We start from the raw sequence: 24269 nt of genomic DNA on the forward strand, positions 1-24269 counted from the left end.
CATCTGCCGTACCGTTGGCGAGTCTTGCTAACAATTCTAAAGTCTGTAACTGCTGAATGGCTAAAGCAGAGGCAGAAGCACCAGTGGCGAACATGCCATATAAAGTCCATCCGGTAGCAAACTTTCTACGCTCAGTGTGGGTCATATTGGACCAGAATTTGGGTTCTCCCATGACACCTGTGATTTGGTCAGTGGAAACTACATCGCGGCGTTTCCGAGCGTTACTTGGGAGGGTGAGCGGGGCGGTCCAATGAGTGACATTGGAAAACTGATAAGGGCATAGGGTAACCTGCACTAAGATACAACAAACGTTCAAGTGATATGGAAAATGACTATATAAAATGGCCTGGGTTGAATTTTCATCTTGCTGGCAATAAAACATGGTGTCATGGGGAGCTGGAATTAGCCCCACTGGGGGGGGGGGGGTTGGTATTGAAAAGAGCCAATAATGACTTGAGATCCGAGCTAAAGTGGTTGGTAAAGGTTTTAAATGCCTTACGGTGAGCAGGTAAACCAAAATTGCTCCCTGTTGTCATAAAAGCTTTTGTGGAGAACAAACGGAATGCCGTAATATCTTCAAAAGCCCTCCTGGATACGGACGTTTTGAAGGTACACGGAATAGTGTGACACCCCGGCCAAAAACACTGGGTGTCAAGGGTAGAGAGTTTAACCTTTACTGTTTGTAAAACGGCTTGAGGAAGTGACGGGATAGAAAGAGTGACATTATTGGGGTCCGGCACGATGGAGTGCGGTGCTCCCCACGATGGCCCATGGGTAAGATTAAAGCAACCCTGTGGCACATCTTGGACCGTGCAATTAATCGGGTGGGTACCATTCCACTTCCATGCATAAGTAAGGGTTTTAACGGAACAAGTCGTTCTACATGCTAAATAGTGGATGGTTTCGTTACCGGAAGAATTATGTGTAAAACTCAAAAATAACTCCGTGTAATTAACAGGGATAACAGCTATACGAAAAGGGCTATCTGCAGCTGAGGTAGGTGCATGGGCACAAACCAAGCCTGAGGTGTGTCCACTGTAACATCCACTCCCGTGAGGTGTGGAGGAATAAGTTATCCGCAGCGGGTAATGGGGATAAATCTAAACTTCGCTTCGCGCGTTTTGTAAAGGAAAGCATTACAATGACATTGGTTAACGACAAGAAATAGATCAAAAACAGTAACCATAGCTTCCGACGTTGGCGTGGGATTACACTCAGTCCCGATGTGGGGGCAGTTGCTCCCGATCCCCTTGGTTTCCCCACAAGCCTCACCCATAGCCCCACAAATGACAGGGGAAGCGCCCGTGGGTCTCGCGGTGGCAGCGTGATGGGTGGACAGATGAGAGGTTCGGTAGCGGCCTCCTCGTCCTGTCGACAGGTGGACATCGCGAGGAGTTACCTGACTTAGAAAACAAACAGTTGTTAACTTAACAAAACACTGCGAGGCTTTAACCAGTTGAAATGTACTAAATGCTCACAATCATCGACTGAGTCAATTAAATGGAGCTTGTAGGTATGGGCTAAAGCCGTGGGTTCAACGACCACGCTAGGAAATGTGGGTGGATACTTGGTGGGAGTCGAGGTTGGGAAGGCAACCCATACAGGGTCCCCAGGTTTAAAGTCTGGGTCCCATCCCTCTCGAGTCTGAAGAGGCCCTATGGCCCAGAGGTGTTTGCCACTGTTGAAGATGTCTTGTAGCTGTGGAGGATCACTAATATCACTGCACCGGCGGGCGCTTGGATCCGCAGTATCAGCGTCCACCCATACTAGTTTTTTGGCTTGGGGGTGAACTGGAAGCCAAGCTTAACCGCTAACTGTCTCTGAGTCTCCTCGTCTAGGTGACGAAGCATTTCCTTTCTTATGCCAGCGTGATTTAGGAGGAACCCAAAACGGGCGCGTTCCTCCAGGGTACGTTCGGGATACCGACGTGGAGCTTCACGGACGAAGTTGGTGATTTTGGCTAACAGGGCTTGTGCGGGGTGTTTTGGTGCTCTGTGCTCATGCTGTTGTTGTCGTCGTCTGTGTTGGAACCGGTACAACGCTGCAATGGGCTGATGATGAAGAGAGCTAACTTGAAGCTCTGCGAGCTCTGGATTATCTGCATAGATGTCAATCACGGCTTGTAAAATTGCTGGGGAAATCTGAAGTTGGAGAGGGTCCTTGCAGTGCCGCTGAGGCCACAGGTCATAACCACGACGAGGCTGTTGCGTTGGTCGATTGGGTGATGCCTCTGATCCGGTGGATGTGGAATCCGGTGGCCTGGAAGAGGTAGGTATGTCATCACTGGAGTGATGTTCGTCCCTGTCATCATCATCGCTATCGTCATTATCGCCCTTGTTTCCTGCTCGGGTGAGAACAGATATGCTGGCATCAATCGTGGAACGTCTCTTCGGGATAGAGAGATACACTGCGCCAGCCAATGCGTTAGCAAACGGCTGTGAATGCAGAGCGTGCATCGGCTGGGCCCCCTCGTGCGCTTGATGTGGCTTCTCGTGAATGGCTCCTGCCACTAGAGCGGGAAGCGAAATAGGCTACGGAGTACGTGCAATTTCTAGGACATTAGATCCGGGTAGAAGTCCTAAGCTGTAACTGCCATGTGTGGTCAGAACTACAGCCTCGCGATGGCTGAGCGTTTCATGATCGCATTCCAAAACCAGGCGTCCTAGCCACTGGGTTGGCGTCTCATCGCTTTGGCGGGCTGTCCTGCTTATGAGTTCATTCATTTCACCATGATCACGGTCTCTAGTAGTTCGCTCGGTGATAATGTTACCGTCGTTGTCCTGACGGGTCTTCACAATTTCAATAGGATAAACCTGAAGCGAAGGGGTTAACACAGAGTTGGCTGCTGGAGGAGGAGTTGAAGGAGGAGCTGGAGGAGGGGCTGGAGGAGGACGAGTCTTGCCCCGCCCTTCAAGGAGTGGCGGGTATAGTGACGTCACCGGTGGAGGTGGTGCCTTGTCTCCCAAATATGGTGGTGGGGGTGGTATGGTGGGCGGAGCAGTGGGTGGGGGCTCTGGCGTGTCTCCGCCGCTCGGCCGCTGCTGACAGGCGCCATCTTTGCTGGCGCGGCTCATAGTCACAACTGCTACCTCGTGATCATTCAAGCGGTTGAGGGTGGCTACGAGGGTTTGACAACAAGCACGCAGGCACGCGACTTTCCTTCCCCTCTTTCTCCCTTCTTTTAACACCCCGAGATCTTTGGCCAGGGCGTGCAGCCGCCGGTGGCTGACGCCACCGGGGATCATAGATGGAGAGGGGGGAGCGATTCCCTGTAGGCACCCCTTGTCACCCGCAAGCACCGTGATCGCCTCTACACAGCCGTCCCCAGTCCTGGGAGGGGGTAACGTCCCACTCGGGAGGGGGGAACTCGCTGGCTGCAGCAACCTGCTCCCCTTGGGCCGACGGGATAGAGAACGCGACCGCGGGATCTCTCAATATACAGCCGAGAGCGCGGCCTGTAAGACGGGCCTCCCAAGGTCTCCTGGGGTTTTCCCCAAGCCACGTACAAAATGCTTGGGTCCCGTTATTATCAGTGTGGCTGGGGGCCTGATGAAATTGGAGATGGCGCCACAGTTCATCAGCGTCCACTAGCTGCCTGCAGCCAGACGCCCAAGGACATGCCTGACAGCAGGACTGATCATCCCTGTCATGATCTGCAGCCGACCATCCTGTTCGTGACGCCATGTGAGCAGGATCTTTTATAATGGCCGGACTTATGCAGATCACACTCGATTTACAGGGTCAGGCTTGATTTTATTACTAAACAAACAAAATAACTATGGTGGGTGCACCAGGAAGCACCCACTCACACTCGGTGGAACCGGGGAGGGGTCGCCGGGATCAGGCGGATCTGGCGTCCTTCCCTCCGGCTGATCAGGCCGAAGGTCGCTCCGTGTCGGTCGTCGTGGGGTACATTTCGTTCCGTCGGGCGCACAAAGACCCCAAAGTTCACAGCGCGATGATTTTTATACTCTCTGTGATGCGGGGCGGTCCAACCACATGCGGCGCTTTCCCATTGGCCTGGGGCGGTGACCGTCACATTATTGACAAGCCCTGCACTTCCCCCTGAGAGACCCCGTGCGGAAAATTCCAGCCGCATGCTGCTTCCATGCTGCAGCCCCAGAGCCTCCCATCCACCCAGCACCTGCCACACAAACACTAAACACGTGCGAACATGGTCACCCATAGCACTTAGCAAGTGCAAAATAATTACAACAAGAATCATTTATAAAAATAGCTGGGGAGAATCAAGCAGGTTATGGCACACTTAAAATGTTCAAATGCTTAAGAGTAGCCAGCAGGGTGATGTGTGTCCTAGAATATTAAGGGGATTATCAGATTGGTGCTGTGCCACTGGCGGTTATTTTGTTTTGTAATAGTGATGGAAGCTGTGACTTCTGCTAGTAGCATTATTGCCACCTCGTATCCCACTAAACTTGACTACACTGACACTGTGCTGTCTTTGGGTCATTAAAATGCAGATGAAAATGAGATCCCAGAATGTAGCAGTTTCCAGTGCTTCCTGGATCCCTGCAGAACCCACACCATTTCAAAACCCCAGATGTACTACCCCCCAGGACATTGCTGGTCCCAAGTATAGATTGCGACAAAACTTGAGGCATTCAGTTGCTCAGCATGGCTCTTGTGCCCTGTTGAAACATTATCCTTTCACCCAAACTATCCAGATCCTATACAGACCTCTTCAAATACTTCTGCAAGAAAGTGAGCTTATATACTTTGTAAAAGGAAGGTTAGATCCAGAAAGGGATGGTCTATGTATAATTCAAAGCTGTACTGGGGGCCACAGCATATGGGTCTCCTGCACTTGAATGAAGCATGGAAGCCTATCACATTTTCAGCCATAAATGCAAATGGATTCTCAGCATTAACACTTATTTCCATCAGTCAGATGGCAGCAAATAGGTTTCAGTAACTAGACACACTTGAAAGAAACACTAGGGAGAGGTTGTTCAGTGGTATAGTCGTAGGTGTTCTCTGCAGTCTGGTATTTCTAGCTTTAAAAATAAAAGATGGCGGGGGAAGAGGGGAGGGGGTGATCCTTCTGTTCAATCACTTAAAGCCCCACTATTAATTCATGCCTTGGAGCCTGCAGGTGGAAGGCATAAAATGAGAGCTGTGCATCATCCTGCCTAGCTCTGTGGCACATTAGTTGTAAACCCAAATCAAGATAAGGATGTGTACAGAAAAGCCCGGTGCATGTTTTCTGTATTTTCGAACACTTTTCTTAGAAAGGGGAGCCTGCATCAGTTGTTACTTTGTAACTTTTGTGTCCCTTAAAGTTGCCAAGGTTTTGCTATATTTGTATCACTAGAGACTGAAGTCCTAACAGTTACAGTATAACAGCTTGTATTGTTTAATATTGCTACAGTTGTTACCTCTGTCTGTAGCCTAGGACAGACCTGTATGGGAATGCAGAAATACAGGGGCGGGCAAAATACAGCTCACAGGCCAGATCCAGCCTGCCAGGCTATTCTGTCTGGTCCACAGGGCCCCTCCAAAAAACAATTATAACTGGACTGCAGCTGCCTTTCTGAAAACCAGCAGGAAGCAGGCTTTCAGAGGTCGCATGCCATTGGACCGGGCAGGCTGTGTGTGTCTACCTCTGTGTGGCTTCCAGCGCTCTAACTGGGAGCTTCATGTGGAGGCACAGAGTGTGATGGCTTGCATCTGGCCAACTAGTGAGCGGGGAGGGGAGCTGCTGCCTGCAGGAAAGAGTGTGGGGTTTGTGTGGGGCTCCCCCACCACATGCCCCCCCCTCCAATGGCACACAACCCAGCGGCAACAGGCCCTTGGGGTACTCATGGCCCATGGTAGGCAGAGCCCCCCCAGTGACACACGGCTCTAGCTGAACTCCTGGGAGCTGCACATGGTGGCATAGAGCCAGACTGGCCTGGATCGGTAGTGCACACCTTTGCACCAGACTGGGCTGGCGCTGTGCCAGCATGTAGGGCTCCCAGAATGCAGGCGGGAGCCATGTGCCATTGGGCTGGGCTGGCTCCAGGCTTTCACACGGGGCCTTCAGCACTCCAGTGGGGAGCCACACTTGGAGGCAGGCTCCACACTGACATGTGCAGCTCCCTGCTGGAGTGCTGGAAGCCCCACGTGGAGGCACGGAGCTGGCCCAGCCCGACGGCACGTGGCCTCCACCTGCAGTGCCAGGAGCCCCATATGCTGGCAGAGAGCCAGCCCGGTCTGGTTTGAAGGCATACACCAGTGGGCTGGGCTGGGTGGACCCCATCCGTCTATGTGAAGCTTCTGGGATTCAGCTGGAGCTGTGTGCCACTGGGGGGCTCTGCCTGCTGTAGGCCAGGAGTGTCCCAAGGGCCCACTGCCTGCTGCTGTAGCCAGTGGCGGGAGGGGGGTATGGCGGGAGGGCCCATACCCTCCCACAGACCCCATACCCACACACACACACCCCTACACACCCTCATACCCCTTCACAAACTCCATACACATCCACATCTTCAAATTCCACACCTAATACACTCCCACACACAATATGCAAGAGTAAGACTTAATTTTGAGCTATTATGCAATCACCTCTATATACGCTACACAAACGCATGTAAATCAGGACAAAAATATTTTTTGAAATAAAATTAAAGTATGTTATAGTAGTCATTGGATTTTTAGTAGATGATTTTTTTTTCTGGTTCCAAGATTGCAAACACACTGGAGTACTTCCAAGGGCAAGGGGAGGGACTTCTGGTGGCAAAGGCTAGGGTTTAGGGGTGGGATTTCTGGTCCCAAAATGGCAATCCAGGGGTAGGACACCTGTAAAGGGCCAAGGCTACCTTTGAGGCCCTCCACAGCTCACCAGTCTTTAATTTAATAATTGCCCACCTCTGCAGTAATGTTTGTCACCTTGCATGAGGATTGTCTCATCCTGATTCCTCAGTAGTTATCCACACATCTAAAATCAGAAAACACACTTTGTATACACCTCTGCATCCAGGGCACGTTAGAATTGTGTAGAACTTCAAATACTAAGTTGCCCCTGTCTGCACTATGTTACCCGTGTCAAGTATATAAGATCCAACCTGAACAAAATTCCTAGGTATATAAATAATGAGATCTAGCTATGGTCAGAAAGGACAGAGGAGGGTTTGGTGGTTCTGGGCATTTCTCCAAATCTTGCTGTTCAAGACTGTAAGATTTCTGCTGCTGCATTTCAATATGCTCATGAGACCCTTGTCAAATTGTGTATATTGTAGACGTATGTGCTTGGCATTCCAAGGGCTCACTCACTTACCATCTATTCATTTCTGTTGTGTGGTTTGTTTTGTCTTAATTTTACAAACCATGACTCTCGCTTGAATCTGTCCCCTGTTTTACTGCAGATATGGGATACCAGCCTTTTCGCATTCCTAGTGCTAGCATATGAATAGCATCCCATGGTGGGGGCAGCTGTAAGTGTGTTCAACACCTGTGACTAGGGGGATTTCTTCTGAACCAGCCAGAGCACCTGCACTTCAAATTTTGAGAAAGTTATCATCACCCTGTGAGCAGAGTGCCTACAGGGTATTCAGTCATTTTGGGAACTGCTACTGTGTGTTATGCCATGAACAGGCAAAGCACCTGGGATCTATGAAGTGATGTGATGCAAGAATTTCTTCAAATGCACTAAAGATTGGAAAATAAGAACTGTGTGGGCAATTAGGAGCACAGTAAAGTTGGGAAAATGTCTGAAAAAAGAAACAGAAAAAAGTGGTTTCCTTATATCTGTGTTGGATAGAGACTATTGACAGCCAGCTCATGGAGTAGCCACTTGTGTGACAGAGGGCAAACAAGGAGATCAAAACTAGTGGGAGGCCAATGTTAATGCAGAAATGGACCAGTCAATGTGTAGGGGCATGTTCCATTCTGTGGTGCCGGGATGGGCAAACTGGTGAGCTGTGCGTTCTAGCAAGTCTTTTAGTAATGGAAAAGTACCAGGTGTTCAGGACACAGTAACTATTGTTTCAAGATTCAGAAAGAAGCTGTGGGAAAGGATGCAAAAACAACATACCTGCAGATGTATACCCTTTTGTCTTGTACAAGGATTCAGCATATTTGTGGTGCTGTTGCTTAAGGTTGCATTTGAGAAAGTGCGGCTGTAATAGGAGCTAGCTAGTAGTTATAAAAAACAGATCATGCTATAAATCTGACTGTTTTCTAAAATAATAATCCTCTTGAAATCCCTGTTCCTATGTTTCACTGCATACCCAAAGATTGTAAGGAAATTGTTACAGCTCCTTACCCACAAGCTTCTAGTTTTATTTGTAGAGAAGAAAAAAAAGCAGGATTAGGCACAGATTATTACATCAGGACTGCATCCAGGCTGTTATCCTGGGCCTCTTGAATAAATAGCAGTGACTATGTGTAGTGTGGCTGCACACAGAGCAGTTAGATTACTCCACCTTTACAGCTCATATAGGAAAGATCTTGAGTTAAAAACATCCCTGAATGTTTGGAACCACTTAAAGAACTAAAGCCTGAGCCCTTCCAGGTCCTGTATAATATGCGTCTGTCTTCCTTTATCTGCTTTGCAGCGTTAATTAAATGGAGGCAAATAAAATGACACTTTGTCTACATGAGAAAAGTTTAACTAAGTGCATGATTTTTGAGCTAGTGCCAATCCCTGTGTGGTCATTCTTAGTTAGTTAAAGTTGGTTCCAGTTAGCTGTTCTTATACATAAATAGCATATCTGCCCACATTTGACTCACATTTAAGCAAATCGAGCTCAAATCTTGTGTTCAAAGTGATATCACCTCATCATGAAGACAATGCCTGTTCTTTGAAACAGTTTGAGGAATTCTTGGCACACCAGAGACTCCAAAGAACAGGTTTTGGTCTCCAGCTGCACAGCTTTCTCCATGCTGACTGGACTGAGCACTAACAGGGAAAATGTCAGTTGATGTTCAATTTGTGCATTTCCAGCTTTGACACCTACACAGAAATTTCCTCTTGCCCTTTCACTGTTAGGTACAGACCTCTGATAGTAGATGACTGCTTGCACCTGCACCACAATAGTAGACAGTATGAACTTCTTTAGCCCCAGGTGAAGTTGGAGAGGATGTGAGCAAGTAGGTTGCTGTCTGACCTAATATATCTCTACCTCATAGAATGCGTTATACCCAGACTGTGCTAAAAATCCACGTTCCTTTAGGGACAACCCCAGACAGTAGAACTGATTCTTGCTCAAGATCTGCAAGGAAATGCATCACCATATGGTGCTGAGTAGAATAAAACCCTACGGTTAAGATGTGGCTAAAGAGAATACCATTAATCTGAGACATGGAACAAATTACAGCTTGACTCATAGTCCCAAGACTAGTTTGGAAAATGCTGGGCTTTAATGAATCTCTGATTACAATATATATATATTCTAATATAATAAAAGGCTTTGTCTGTGTGTCTGTCAGTAATGCTTTTGACCAACTGCACATGCACTGCCAAGAGGGCGGGGGGCAATTGGCTGCGCGGGCCCAAGTTTGAGCCCCTGCCGGGGACGTTTGCGGCAGCAGCGAACACGCCCCAACCACCCGAGCAGCAGGGCTTGCCCATGCCTCCCTGCCTAAGGGAGAAGGGGGTGGTCACGGTGGCAGTGCCCCCCCCGCTGCCTGTCCCCAATACCGCCCCCGAACAGCTGGCAGGGAGGGGAGTGGGAAAGTGGGGGTCACAGTGGTGGCTGTTGTCAGGGCCAGGCGGAGAGGGGAGGGGAGTGGGAAGGGGGCCCTGACAACAGCTGGTAGGGAGGGGGACACAGTGGGGAGGGAGGGGAAGTGGGGGGAAGCCCTGCAGCGATGCAGGTGGGGGGAGGGAGCCATTTGCATGGCTGGCCCCTAAGGGTGATGGGGGAGGGCAGGGGGGGCCATGTAAACACTCCCTGAAACACTGTCATTCAGGATAGGCAAGTGGCTATTATATATATAAAAGCACAGGGCAAGTAATGGCTCCAAGCTGTGTCAGAACTTCTGCAACCAGAGAAGTTTCCCATCTGCATTTTGATTCCTGCACATGTTGATTTTTCCCACCTTGCTGCGTTAGATGCAGGGCCAGACCAGGGAATAATGTGTCCTGACAACTGTGTGACTTGTGCTGTTACCTTTGTGTAATTATTTTCTTTCAGTTGTGAAAAAAAAATTAGAGCTCCTGCAATTTGATTATTTTTTCTGGTTTGATTCTAACTTGCCCCTGGGCACTGGTGTTACCTTCAAATGCACTTTTGCAACATCAGTTCTAGGTTAACTTGCTGTAAGAATTGGAGCTACTTGGCCCCTAACTGCTGCACAACCTTGTCATAGGAAAGGATGGTCTCCATTTGTACACTGTAGAGATATCAATTGCCAAGTGTATCAGTATAATTTTTTTAAATGTCATGGTGAAATTTCTTCCACCCTGCACTTTTGTGTCAGCAAGGTACAGAGATGGGCATGGAGTTCTGAAGTTTCATAGTAGTTTGGGGTCAGAAGGGACCTGAACAGATCATCTAGTCCAATCCCCGCCACTGGCTGGAGCACACACTGGGATCACACGACCCCAGGCAGGTGTTTGTCCAACCTCTTTCTGAATTTACCCAAGGTAGGAGCGAGGACCACTTCCATAGGAAGTTGGTTCCAGATCCTAGCCACCCTAACAGTGAAATAGTGCCTCCTAATCTCTAATCCAAACCTATTCTCCAGCAGCTTCTGGCCATTGTTCCTCATCACTCCAGGTTCTGTTGGGGGGAATAGGACCCTTCCTATTTGCTGCTGATCTCCCCTAATGGGTTTGTAGTACAGAGTTTCTTGTACAGTTGTACTCCAGCAGGTTCATTAAGGTACAGAGGAGGTGCTAGATCAGGGGTGGGCAATTATTTTGGGTGGAGTGCCACATGGATAGCTCTGCCCCTTGATATGTGCCTTGCCCCCTGGTTGCCATCTTGTGACTGGAAGCCCTGCCCTCTAACCACTGACCTTTGCCACCAGAAGAACCTTCCCTTGCACCCAGAAGTATGCCTTTCAGCAAGAGGTTTTGCCGTCTCAGAACCAGCAAAATACCAAATTATATTATAGACAGGGAACATCTAAAATATTCATTAATTTGATTTAAAAAATATTTTTGTCCTGGTTTACATGTGTTTGTGTGGTACTTAGAGGTGATTGCACAATAGCTTAAAATGAAGTCTAACTCTTGTATATTGTGGGGGGTGTTTTTGGGAGGGCTCTGGGGATGTGGGCATGTGTGAGGGAGCTTGTGGGTGTATGGGTGGGTTTGGGGCTTGTGGGGGACTGTGTGGGAGGAGGGTGGCTGGGTTGTGAGGGGGTGTAGGTGTAGATGTAGAGGTCTGCATGTATGGTAGTGAGAGGGAGGTTGTGGGTGAATGTGTATGGTGTGCATGTGGGACTCACCCTACAAACACACACACCTCCCATCCTGCTCCTGGCCCTGGGATACTGGTGCATACCCATGCTCCTGTGGTCCAGCCATGCAGCCGAGAGCCATGTGATGCAGAAGCAGCTGGCGGGTGGGCAGGGAAGCGGTGAAAGTTGGGGAGGGGGGCAGTGGGAGCAAGTGGACATGCAGATCACAGCAACAGCTGGGTGAGAGGACAGGGCCAGAGGGGCCCAGAGCAGGGCAGCAGGAGTGCAGGTCCTGGGCTGGCAGGGGTCTATGGAGCTGGGCCAGGCTGTGCCAACAGAGAAAGCAGGGAGCCAGCCTGGCTTCAGAGCCCCTGCCACCCTGGCCCCACTCTGGGCCCCACTGGCGCAGGCCCTGCGCTCCTGCCCTGCTGTCTCTGTGCTCCGCATGCCTGTTCACTGCCATGCCCTCCCCCCCCACCTGCAGCTGCTTTCATCACTTCCGTGCCCACCTGCCTGACACCTGCACCACATGGCTCCCGGCTGCAGGGCCAGACCACAGGACTCAGCAGGAGCAGGCTGCTCATGCTGTCCCTGTGCTGGATGATGCTAAGGAAACAAGTGAGCCTTTATGCTCAGAATAAGGAGGAGAGATTTTTGGAGTTGCAGCATGAGGGAGCACACACGCATGCATGTGCAGACTGTCATTTCAAACCCATCTTTTCTTCTCCTCACTGATCTTCCCTAGCTTTGTTAGGGAGACTTTTTGCAGCCCAGAATTCCTGCCTCTGCATACCTCTCTTTGTGGTTACCAGCTGGTTCCCTCCTGAGCTAGGCCTCTTCTGGCTGTCTCTGCCTGGAGAGGGACATCAGACCAAGGAGTTTTCACTTGTGCATGGTCACTTACTGCATTTTTCATTCAAAAACATTGGCAGAAACCCCTTTTAATGTAAATGGGGCATTAAAACCAAAACAGCTAAAATTCAGCATTGCGTAAAGAGGCTGAAAGAGAGGAATTAAGTCCCTGAGGGAAAAGGGGACGTGTAGAGAATGGCTGGCTCTTGCAGGTAGATTGTGTGAATGTGAAACTCACCTCAGCCTCATCTGTACTTGAGAGCAGATTCTGTCTCAGACCCATAGCAGGCGAGGGGCAGGTGGAGGGTTAAATGGACATACAAGAAAAATAAAATACCAATCCATAATGCCCATTTATTTTGGCCCCAAAATTTCTGGGTGTAAATTAGGCTGCTTGTTTAATGTCTCTCCAAAGCCTAGATAGAGTAGGGGCAAAGTAATGTTAAGTTTAGCTGTGCCACTGAGAAGCCCTTCCTTACTCCTGCTCTGCGTACATCAGATGCTGGAAACAAGGCTGCTTCCCATTTTAGAGCAGTGCTCAGAACATGCCCAGAGCTTCTCTTGGTTTCAGTTGTGCTTACTGACATGGGCCAGTGGCCACTGGGAGGCAGGTATGCTGCCATATTTTCCAGACCTGGTGTTCACAGAGTAGGAGCAAGTGGGAGGGCATGCTACTCAGCGGTGGTGCCAGGCCCAGGCTGGAAGCAATGGCAACATGCCCTCTGCATTCCTCTCCTAGTGCACTTCTTGGTTGGGCTGGGGTGACGGTGGACCCTCCCAGTTGTGCTTTCTGCCATTGTCTGACTGCTCTCTGGAGGTGGAATTGGCTGGTGTTTGGTGAGTAGAAACATTGATAGAGAGCACCACTCGTATACAAGTCGAAGGGGACAGCTGCCAAAAATCTGTTGAGGAGCTCATTGAAGAGCCACTTGAGGCTCATTTTACCTTGTGGAAAACGTGAAAGGGGGGCTATGGCGGGAGCTGGGCTGACCATGGGACTATTTGCCAGCTGCCAGCTCCAGTCATGTGTCCTTAACTGCAAGACTGTCATTGTGAACTGATGCTTCCAGTCTGTTCCCTCTGGAGTCTGCTGCCTGCACAGTAGCTCAGAGCAGGTTGGTGAGGAAGGTGTGATGGCTGCCCCCCATAGGGGTTTCCATGTGAATATGCCCTTTCAGAGTCTTAGAATTAGTCCCCAGGTGCATGGGAACGCTTGTACCAGACCCTTGGTACTGTCCAGTGGCAGAAGATCATGCTGGTGCAGACAAGCAAGGGTAGTATTCTTTGGGCCAGTCTGAAACACTTTAATCTTGTAGCCTCTGCAGTTGTGTTCCCTGTTAATGCCCCTCCCCCTTGCCTCATAAAATGTTGACATCCACTTGGAAAAGAGGCTATCATTATAACCTTCCCAGTGCAAACCAGGACATTGGGTTGTCTCCTCAACATGTGCATAGACAGCCTGAGAGTCTGAGCATCAGCCCTAGGACTCACTGTCCTGTTTGCAGTAGTTTGCAAAGTCTATGCGATTCCCACTGGTTTCAAGTTCAAACCATCGGGGTGAAGAATAGGGCCTTAAAACAAGCAAAAGTAATTGTGGTAGTTCTTGTATTCCATGTAGCTTGGCTGTGTTTAACACAGGACCATTTGTCCCAGGACCTACCCTACAATGAGCTCTGTGCATCTAGAAATGCCAGTCAAGGCTTTTAGCTTACAGTAAATTCTGAAAATTGCCACTCATCACAGACTGGAAACTTTAGGCTTCAATTGCAGCTGCTCTGAGAAGACGGCGCGTGTGGGCTGGCAGAGCTGTGAGCTCCTGGCTGAGTGAGGAGGTCCCTGCCACACTCCAGGGAGCTCATTTTGCTATTACCCCAGCAAAAGGCTTTCAGCCCGTTGAGTGAGTTTGCTGCATCTGGTTGTAACCTTCAATTTTCAATTCCACCATTCTTTGGCAGCTGCCAACTATTCTACACTGGCCTGGGTCCAGGGTGGATATCTTTAAATGTCAAGCGAGTCTAGTGATGTCATTTCCATCTGCTACCTATTCAAGGTTAGATTTCTCCCTTCCGTGACTTATACCTGCAAATGCCTCAGAAGCAATTCAAAGTTCAGTATGGTCATGGTAAAAATGAGATTTATTCTCTGTTAGTAGAGAATCTACATTCTTGAGCTAGATAGGAGCTTGTTGAATGCCTGTTTGGTAAGGAGGAGTGTGGGACCGTCTGCCTTCCCCAGGCTCATTGCCATAGGCGGTAGAAGGCTGGGGCTTATCCCCCCACCCCACCAAACACAGGCAGCCTGGGTGCAGACTCTGAGTGGCTGCAGTGGGGGAGTGGGGCACACAGAGACAGAGACAAGCCATCGGACCCTGCAGGTAGCATGAAACTCAGCTCAGCCCAGCTGTGTGTGGAGCACTGCCCAGCAAGTAAATGTGTGGACAGGAAGGGGTGGGGTTGGGGAGGGGCATGGGGTGGGGGCAGATTGAAGCCCCTGTGCAGAGGGAGGGGGTGAATAGGGCTCTGGGGTAGGTTGTGGGATGCTCACTGCCCAGGTGGCTTGTCTAGGGGCATAGCGGGGCTCCCACCACTGCCCGCACCCCTGGGACAGGCACAGGGGATGTGTGCCCCTGAACTGTGCTGTATGCTTCTGGTGCCCCAGCAGCATAACATGGGCCAGTGTGCAGGAGACATGTGGTGTTATGCCACTCCCAGGGCACCAGCAGTGGGGTGCAGACCTCTCCACCCTGCACACAGATGGGGGGGAGCACATGCCCCCTGTGCCTGCCCCGAGGATGCGTACAGCAGCAGGAGCCTCCCTGTATCCCTGGATGAGTCACCCAGGCTCTGAGCATCCCATGATCTGTCCGGGGCCCCAATCACCCCAGCCCCTGCCCGTATCTTTGCCCCACTTCCTCCCTCACCGTGGGGGGCCCTCAATCTACCCCTCCATGCCCCTTTCCCACAGCACACTTACTTGCTGTGGGGTGGGGGGGGGAAGAAGGTGCATGCACTCAGTCAGCCCCCCCAAATTATATTTTCTTCCTCTGCCTATGCTCATAGCAGGGCCTCTTGCCCTCCCCCCTTGCTTCCGTGGAATCAGCCCAGTCATACTGTCCAAGTTATACTATGGCCATATACATGCCTACTCACTGCCATACAGGTCCCTGCAGCCAGATTTGCCCAGCTGTCTGTTAGTCCATCACATGTCCTCTGTAGTCCTTCCATATTGGAATCAGCATTTGGATCGGATGCATTTCTCAAATATTCTAGATACCTATATGCATGTTTCTTGGCACAAAGTCACTTCGCCTCTGTGGAATGGGCTATGGATACCTATTCCCTCACCCCTGTTCAAGGCTAGCTCCTATTCTAGTTTTTCACTGTCCTTTGAAGTGGTATTTCTCCATCTCTGGAGGGGTTCACTTGAGGCCAGTTCAGAATGGCCTTGAATTCCAGTTTAAACTAGCAGACCATTAAGATGCTTTCCCTCCATACGTGTTTGATCGGTGGAAGGTGATCCGTCTTGCTGACGACTGGGGGCCCCAAGAAGGTGTGATGTCTTATGGATCATCTGCTTGTCACAGGCATGGCTCTAAGTGCATCACAAGCAGCTGTATTACTGTTGAGTCTGGACTTGTGTCAGGGCTTTTACTGCAAGTGTCCTGGTGTTTTGCCTGGGTGGACTTAATGAAACAACCTGGGTCCCTGCTGCATTCACTGCTGTCCAGTGCAAGAACTCCTGCCCTGGGCACTGCTTCTCAAAGGTTCCCAGGATAGTCAAGCACATGAGTCCTCAGAACTGCTTGTGTCTGTCCCCAGGGGCTGGTGCTAGGAGACTGCATTAGCCTTGGGGTTAAGATCCTAAATGAGAGCCCTGTGGTTGGAACATCCCTCAGTGGGAAATGCACTCTTGCCAAGCTTATATGGGAAACTAGCATCTGAGTTTCAGCAACAGCAGTGAGAAGGGGCTGGCTTCCTCATCAATCCAGATGCCCCAAATAATAGGTCCCAAAAGGAGGCATGTCTGTTAACCCTAGAACACTGTGCTTTATTTACTGCTGGGCCATAGGGCTGGCATTACGTTGGGTTGAGTAAGCCTGGAAAGAACTGACAGGCTTTTCCCTGCTGCATTTCCAGAGCCATGGTTTCTAGCCCATCTGGGAGAATGTGTTGGGCCAGGACTGGTTTGGAGGGAAGAGCACCAATTCCTATTAGTTCCTTCCTAGTTTTTGTCATCATCCTGTCCAAGTATTGACTCAGTCAGAGTCCTCAGCTGTGGGCAGAAATGGCTGGTCACAACTTGCAGCAGCAAGGCTAATGTTGGCAGATTACCAGATGTTCCCCTCTCCCCCCGTAATGGGGGTGTAACAGGCCACCCTTCCTAGTACTCCGCACCTTGCATAGGCGCCTTTGGACCCTTCTTTAGGGTTCTTATCTCCCGCCCTATACTCTCCTGCCATGTCTTGATGGAAATTAGGATGATGTTCTTGCAAGTGGGAGGCTGTCTATTGTATTGGATATGTTGGGGCCTTTTCCCCATGTGGAAAGGACCCCTGGTTTTCTCTAGGTAGGCCTCCCTGTCTAAACCCACTAAACACTGTTTGACTTTGAGGCTCTAGCCTTTTCCATTGTCTTGAGGCCTGGGGCCCCTTTTCCTGCTCCAATCTGGGGCCTGGTCCAGAGGGCCCAGGCACCAACCCCACAGCCAGAGGGCTGCAAGCCCAAAACCAAGGGATGACCCCAAGCCTGCTGCCTCCCAGGCCACAAAAAAACCAAGACCAGAATAACGCTGCCCCACAGGCACACCAGAGCTCCCCAGCTTTTAAGATGGCCTCTCGCTGCCCCCTCTCTGCAGCTGGGGTTCCCACAATGCCAAGGGTCCCCTATGAGGCCTCCTCCAACCCCTAATGGCCTCATCCAAACCTCCGGTCTAACAGCAGACAAAACACCAACCCCTCAGCTATAACATAACTTCAAACCATCTGGCTAAAATCTTATTCATGCCCCTAGGGTTGCTTCATCCCTTACCCATCTCCAGAGCTGCTCGTATAGGGCAGGCTTCTTCCTGTTACACTAACAGAGCTCCTTCCCCCTTTAGCTGCCAACAGGGAACTGCCTGCCTGGACTCAGTCCTGGGGTTTAAATGGGAGTCAGGCCCTGCCCCTTCTGGTCAGCTGACCGCTAGCAGGTGCCGGTCACTGGCTCCCTTCGGTTGCCCTAGTGGTTATTCTGGCTCTACAAGTAGCAGGCACCTTAGTGCCCTGCTACAGGGGGACATGGGTGCTTTCATGCACAGATATTGGTTGGGCCTTCTGGGTGGTGCTTGGCCTCCAAATAAAGGGCTAGAATATGGGCATTCCTGGCTTCTTGCTGCGCTCTGTTCATGCAGTCATGCTGTCCTCTTCTGTGCCATTAAGGTATTTTTGGCAGGATGCCTGCCATCTAATATTGGGGTATGTCCTTCAGGGAGAATAGTGGAAGGAGCAGCCAGCCGTAACTCAGATGAGGGATGAAATGGAACAGTTCTGCCTTCCAGTTGTTGGCAGGGAGAACAGGAACCACTCCCTTAAAGCAGCTCCAGTGAGATAAAAGAAAGGCTCTCAGCATCTCTGAACAGTATGTGAGTAGGTGAGGTGGTGGTTGCCATCTGGCACTTGGCCCTAGAACTGTGGCAAGCAGGCCCTTCAATATGTAGCCACACTCTGTTGGGCTGAGTGGCAGTAGATTATTTGTCACTTTGGCAGATAAGGTGATTTTGGATACATTAAATGTGTGCAATATCATGTCCAAGCCTTGCTCTTCCTTTGCTGAAAGATACTGGGCAAAGGTTGCTGATGCATGTGGCACATGGGCTATATCCTGATGGGTCTGCACTGCTTGACATTAAGCAAAAGGAAATGAGTGGGAGTGCCTCTGCTTTGATTGGCCTCACTTAAAAGGCAGCCAAGGTAGCAGTGATCTCCAACTGCTATCATGAGGCAGCTGGTGATTTCGGCTGCTCTTCTGCCTATACATGGAACAAGGTAGCTTTGCACTTGGTGATTGATCTTGATGCAGCAAGCCCTTCTTTGTATATCACTGCTTGCCCATGCAGCTTAGATGGTTGTCCAGCTGCAATGTATTTGGTGATAGCCTCTTTTTGCAATAGAAACTATATTAATAACTAGCTACAAACATACCAACCTTAGCTATGCAGTGTACCTAGTCTGCCTGGATTCTGGTGATTTTTACATGCAGAATACGAGCGCTTTTGAAGGCTCAAAACTCTTTAAAGGTTTGATGCCTTAGTTTTGTATATGTGTGTTTAAAAAAAAAACAAAGCAGACAATTTTAAACAGGATATGCAAACTTGAGCTGGCAGACAGTAAGCATTGGTAGCAAGTGACATGATAGCAAGGAATCCTAGACATGATTTTCCTTGTGACCAGTGACCTGTCCTGTCCATGGAAAGCTGACTGTAGACAGTGAGTGGGAGGAGATGTCATAAATGGAGTTGGGCTTGCTGAAGGTAATCTTATTGACACCATTGCAGAGCAAACTTTCCAAAGCATGGGAAAGGCACAGACTCTTCATCTAAAAACAGCAGGCTCGGTGGTCTGAACGGCAGCTCCAAGGGACTGCAATCCATTTTGACTGCCCAGTTCACCTAGTGGCTGCATGTAGGTATTGAAATGGTCCAGACTGAGGGGTCTAGGGCTGGGGCGGGCAATTATTTCGGGCGGAGGGCCACTTACTGTGTTTTGGCAAGCCATCGAGGGCTGCATGACAGGCAGTCAGGGGGCAGATAAATATTAATTTTCTACATTTTTAGGGGCCCCCATGGGCCAGACAGAATGGCCTGGCAGGCTGCATCCGGCCTGTGGGCCGCATTTTAACCACCCCTGGTCTAGGTGCAGAGGCCTCCAGGGGAGGCCAGCAGGGCAGAGAGCCCAATCCCACAGCAGGCAGCACCCCCCCCACCACATGCTGGTGAGGGGGAGCCGAGTTTCATGCTGTGCTCCCCGCTCATGGAGCAGATTTTTCTCATGGTTCATTTCATTGTGATGTAACAAGGGAACTCCAGGGTCAGCATTTCTCAATCTGTGGGTCACAAGAATACATGAAAGGGTCACGAAGAAACTTTAGAAATGGATTCTCCCTTAAAGGAAAAAAAATGCAGGAAATGATGGCTTTTCCCTTGCAGGCTGGCAGAGTTCCAGCCTGCAAGGGGCTGCCTGGGGCACCCCCACCCCACCCCACCCCACACACCCACCCCCTGCCCCACACATAGAGGGGCTGGGGCCTGGGGGTGGAGGGCAGCAGGTCAGGAGCAAGGGGTACTGGATCAGGACTAGCCATTGATGTATGCAAATGGGTTCTGGTACAAAAAAGCATGGCACGTGAGGCCATTTTGCTTGGCACACTGTGGCGCAGCTGTTTGGAGCCTCCCGGCTGCAGCTGGCCCTGGCTCTGGGGAGCTGCTGCCAGCCAGGATCCCGGGCTGCTCCTAGCGGGCAGCTGGGACGCTGCAAGCCCTGCTGGGAGCATCCTGGGCTCCAGCAGCTACCCAGAGCCGGGTACCTGCTGGCAGCCACAGAGCCTGGGCTGTGGGGCAGGGGCTTTGGGTGGGGGGCAAGGAGCACAAGCAGGGCATCCTGCCATGTACCCCTTGCCATCATTTTGTTTTTCTGCCATGCCAGCACTTTGGCACCTTCCAAGGTAGGCATTGTGGTGTTTTTCGGCACTCCGGCCCAAAGACATTGCCTACCCCTCTCCTAGGTCATTGATTCCAGTCCCTGCTGTCTGAGAGGACCACATGCTATTATCTCCTTCATACCAGCTTCACTGTAAATCTAGTTGGGACTTTTGCCCCGGTACTCCTTTCCTTAATTTTCATTATGGGGGAAATGGGTGAAAGCAGGAGCAAATATAGGATGGTGGATGAGAATGAAGATAAGGAAGCAGAAAGTCCCACATCTGAGGTGGAAGCAGAGTGGAGCTCCATGTGCTCGGACCAGGTCGATTGGATAAATTCTGGCAGATCTGGCACATGCAGTCACAGATGTGACGGCCAGGCTGCCCCAGGACCTCTCTCCTCTGATGGTCAGAAGCCTTCTAATGTTCAGCCTAAATTTATTCATGGCCCCTTTGAATCCATTTGTTCTTGTACCAGCATTGACCTTTGGTTTAAAAATAGCTCTTTTCTCCTCCTAAGTATATTTATAGAAAACAAACCCATAGGCTCTTTGCCTTTGTTTTGTTAGGCCAGACAAGCCAACTTAGTGTCCTCTTGTATGTTTGGCTCTCCATTCCTTGGATCATCCTTCTCTGAACCTGTTCCCATTTGAATTCATCTTTCTTGAACCTGGTTCTTCAAAAACCTAGGGTGAATTTACCTTGCAGCTGGTAGCGTAGCCTTGCTACACTATGGGTATTTCCCAAATATCTGGGCTTTTTTGGTTGCCACATGGGACCGAGAAGGAATATTTTTCCCTCCTGTTGTTACATATCTCAGGGGGTGAGGGCACTTTTCTCAGAAGCCCTGGGGTTGGCTGCAGCTAAGGCTGGTTTTTATGCTAAGGTGGATCCGTGCTCTAGCTGAAACTAAAACCTGGAGGTTTCTAGCCAGAAGGTCTTGCTCCTTCCCTTGAGGTCAAACCCATTACCATATTTTGTCTGGGAGGAATTATCCCGCATGAGGGCTTTGCCTTCCTCTGTAAGTGGGTGATGGAGGGGTGCTGTGGCTGCCTTCCTTGATCTCTTGAGCCTGTTTCAATGACCCTTGAAGCAGCAGGACATTGGATTCTGTTCTCCTCCTGCTTTACCTGTGGCGGGTTAGGGTACTATTCCTTGTGGTAGTCTGACAGCACTGTCTGTGTAGATTTAGTAATAGGTTAGACAAGGATGTGCTTGGAATGGTTTGGATAGGAAGCATTGATCCTGCCTCAGGCAGTTGGTCAAACTAGATGACCTCCAGAGGTCAGAGGTCCCTTCCAGCGCTGCTTATCTATTATTTTGCGATCACATGCTTTAACGCAGTCCAGATTTCTGACTGTCTAGACTAGAGGTGCTCAACCAGTCAGTGGGGTGCTGCATGTGTACGCACACACACACACACCAGTGCTCTCTCCCCCTGCCCCGCCCTGGCCTAGGCGTGGTGCCCACCCCCGATCTCTGCCTGCTGCTTGGGAGGGGGCAGGCTGGGCTGTGCAGGGCCTCCCTACTGGACTGCACCCCCTGCCTCTGCCCACCTGCCTCTGCCTGCAGCAGTGCCACTGACTTGGGGGAGGGGGATGCCAAAATACAAGTTCACCCAGGACGCTATTTTCCCTAAGGTGGGCTCTGCACGGAGTCATAAGTATAAATAAATAAATATGGCAACCTTTCCCCACTGCCAAATTCCCAGACCACGAGCCCTGCACAGCAGGTTGGGGGCAGGTCATGCTCCCTTCCCCGCACTCCCACTGCTGGATGAGGCTGGGCCATGGCCCTCCTGCCAGGCTGAATGGGCCTTGACCATGCCCCCTTACCCTGTGGGGCCAGGTTGGGGCTGCTCAAGCCCCCTTCCCACTTCGTCCACCTGTGGGGCCGAGCCACACTTCTTCCCTCTCCCTGTGGGGGCAGGTTGGAGCCAGGATGCCCCCTGCCCCACTCTGCACTCCTGGATGGGGCCCTACTACAACTGCCCTGTGCTGGACCATCAGCCAGATCTTGCCTGTGGATAGCCTGGGCACTGTCTGTCCAGCCCACTGGCCAAAAAGGTTGAGCACCACTGTTCTAGACAAAGGAGATCAAACTGTCAAGAAGCAGAATAGGTGGTTTCCAATTCCCTGAATGTCTCAGGTTCCTCCCATGGTACTGTTGAGGAAGATAAATTCCCTGCCTGTAGTAGGGGTCTGGGTTCTTAACCCTACCCATGGTAGAGATGGCAGCCAACTCATACTGCCTTTCCATAAGGCTTGTATGACTGATCCTGATGAGTTGTCACCTTATGACTCAGAGAGCGTGCTGTAAGGCTGCAGATCTGTGCTCCAAGTCAGAAGGCTGCACCCAAGACAGGCCTTGCGGCTATGACTTTGGTGGTTTGCTTTCATGCAGCAGTGAACCAGGCTGGAAGCTGAATCAGGGTTTAGTCATGTATGTGGGTGAGTCACTGGCTCCTTGTGCAATGAGGACACGGTGCATGTCTTTTCTGTGGCTCCAGGCTGTGGTTGGTCACATCTCCTGAGTTTTTTGGGGTCTTTGTTTCCCACCTGCTTTTATTTTGTTTTAGAGCCTTTTCTCTCACCTGCTGCCTGTCCAGTCTAACAAACTCTGCAGCTTCTTGCCCAAGGGCTGTTAGACATAAAAGAACAAGCATGGTTTGCCTAGCTCCCAGAAGAGGGCCACCTTCTCTGAGGGCAAGAGAAAGTGGTAGGGGCAAGGAAGCAGTCCATGAGTCCTCTAATCTTGGATCTGTCAGCTTGGAGGATGGGATGGGCTAGGCTGCCATAACTGAGGGGGCACAACATAGAGTTTCTGAACTTAATGCTGAATTAAAGCAAGGTGACCCAGTCGCTGAACAGGACCCGGCTTGCTGCACGGCACCAAACCCCTGTAAAAGAGGGTGGTAGGATCTGAGGGAGAGGGAAATAAATTTTATAGGTAAGGAGTTGCATGATCCAGAGGTAGGAACAGGCAGCTCTAGGAGTCAGACACCAGGGTCCAATACCTAACCTGTTGCTGACACTCTCTGCCCTGCCTATGAAATAACCATGATGATCACCATTGTTGTGTGCTAAGGGCTCTGCTGTTGTTAGACTGGGTGCTTAGCACTAACTTTATTCTCTATGGCCAGCTGTTCTGTCTTCCCTCCTATCAGCCCTCTGCCCTGGGCCAGACCCCACAATGACCTGTAGATGTGTTTGTGTCTGTAGCTGGAGGACTGCACGCTGCAGGTCTCGCCATCGGGACACTACCTGGATCTTGAACTATCACTCCTGGAACAGAAAGATGATCTGGAAGGGTTCTATGAGGAAGCAAGGTGAGCTGTGGGAATCATGGATAGTCCTGTCTGAACAATTGGGGTGGAGCCATCCTGTAGCCCAATGAGCCACTGTTCCCTAGCACAGGACCTCCCAGTCTCTCCCCTCCTTCCCATGGGTCCTCCAGTTGCCCAGTGTGCGCCATTCTTATAAAACATAAGGAGCCAAGTTTTTGGTGCTTGTGTCTTTCCTGGCTGCTCAGCAAGACAGAGCAGACAAGTGTGAGGCCTAGGTGGGCAGAAGGAATGCCTGGAATTGGGGCTTGGTCTGGAAAAGTTACTTGGGAGAGCTGCTCCTTTGCAGACATTTATATAGACTTTAAAATGGGCTCCTGGGCCAACAGGCTAGGGCCATGCTTTAGGGTGTGAGCAAACTTGGGGCCAGAGTAGCAGGCACTGGCTGTGGGTCAGGACTGAGATAAACGGAGAAAGGATTGTGGAGACTCCAGGATGTGACTGGGTGTCAGCCTAGATGGAAGCTCCAGGGTGTGACTTGTGTGCTCTCTCCTCTGTGTGACTGCATATTCTTACTGCCCTGAGAGCAGCTATAGCAGTCCTACCTTGTGTGTCCCAGAAGCACCTGGTAGCTGAGCATTTCTGCTTTCCTTGTTTTTGACCACTTTCTCATAACCTGTTGCAGTTCTTAGTGGTGGGGCTGGGTGCAGGCATGTATCCTCTAGAACTGGGGATGTGGGGGGTGATAGAGGTAGAGGTGACTGCTGGGGAATCTGGAAGAGAACAGGTGGTGATGTGGAGGGCGGCAGGCATTGGTTAGTGTGGGTCCAGGAGTCATGAACATGTAAACTCCTAGTAAGTTTACTGTGAGCAGGCTCTGGCTGCTCATGAATGAAGCTATCAGTGATGAAGATGTTCATGGTGACTTATTTGCTTTCTTCTCATTCCAGCAAAGGGAGGCGACCAACTCTCATCGTGCGCACTCAGCTTTCTGTTCGAGTCCACGCCATCCTTGGTGAGTCATTCACCTCCTAGGGCTTGGAAACTCTGCTCTGAACTCAGCCTGTTTCCACGTTCCTTACATTCTAGATGTTGTTAACTGGCCCAAGACCACA

The 24269-nt window shown here is 50.6% G+C and overlaps 1 protein-coding gene across 3 annotated transcripts in view; it reads left to right on the forward strand.

Annotated features, from left to right (window-relative positions):
* Positions 1 to 24269, forward strand: part of FHOD1 (formin homology 2 domain containing 1) — an 82821-nt gene that overhangs the window by 14621 nt on the left and 43931 nt on the right. For all 3 annotated transcript variants that reach the window (XM_090062802.1, XM_090062801.1, XM_090062803.1), the window contains exons 2-3: positions 23093 to 23199; positions 24105 to 24169. In XM_090062802.1, coding sequence (XP_089918928.1) covers positions 23093 to 23199; positions 24105 to 24169 — 172 coding nt within the window. The remainder of the gene's footprint in view (positions 1 to 23092; positions 23200 to 24104; positions 24170 to 24269) is intronic.

This window comes from Crocodylus siamensis, chromosome 9, assembly GCF_052110815.1.
Source record: "Crocodylus siamensis isolate JL-2025a chromosome 9, ASM5211081v1, whole genome shotgun sequence".
Lineage (NCBI taxonomy): Eukaryota > Metazoa > Chordata > Crocodylia > Crocodylidae > Crocodylus > Crocodylus siamensis.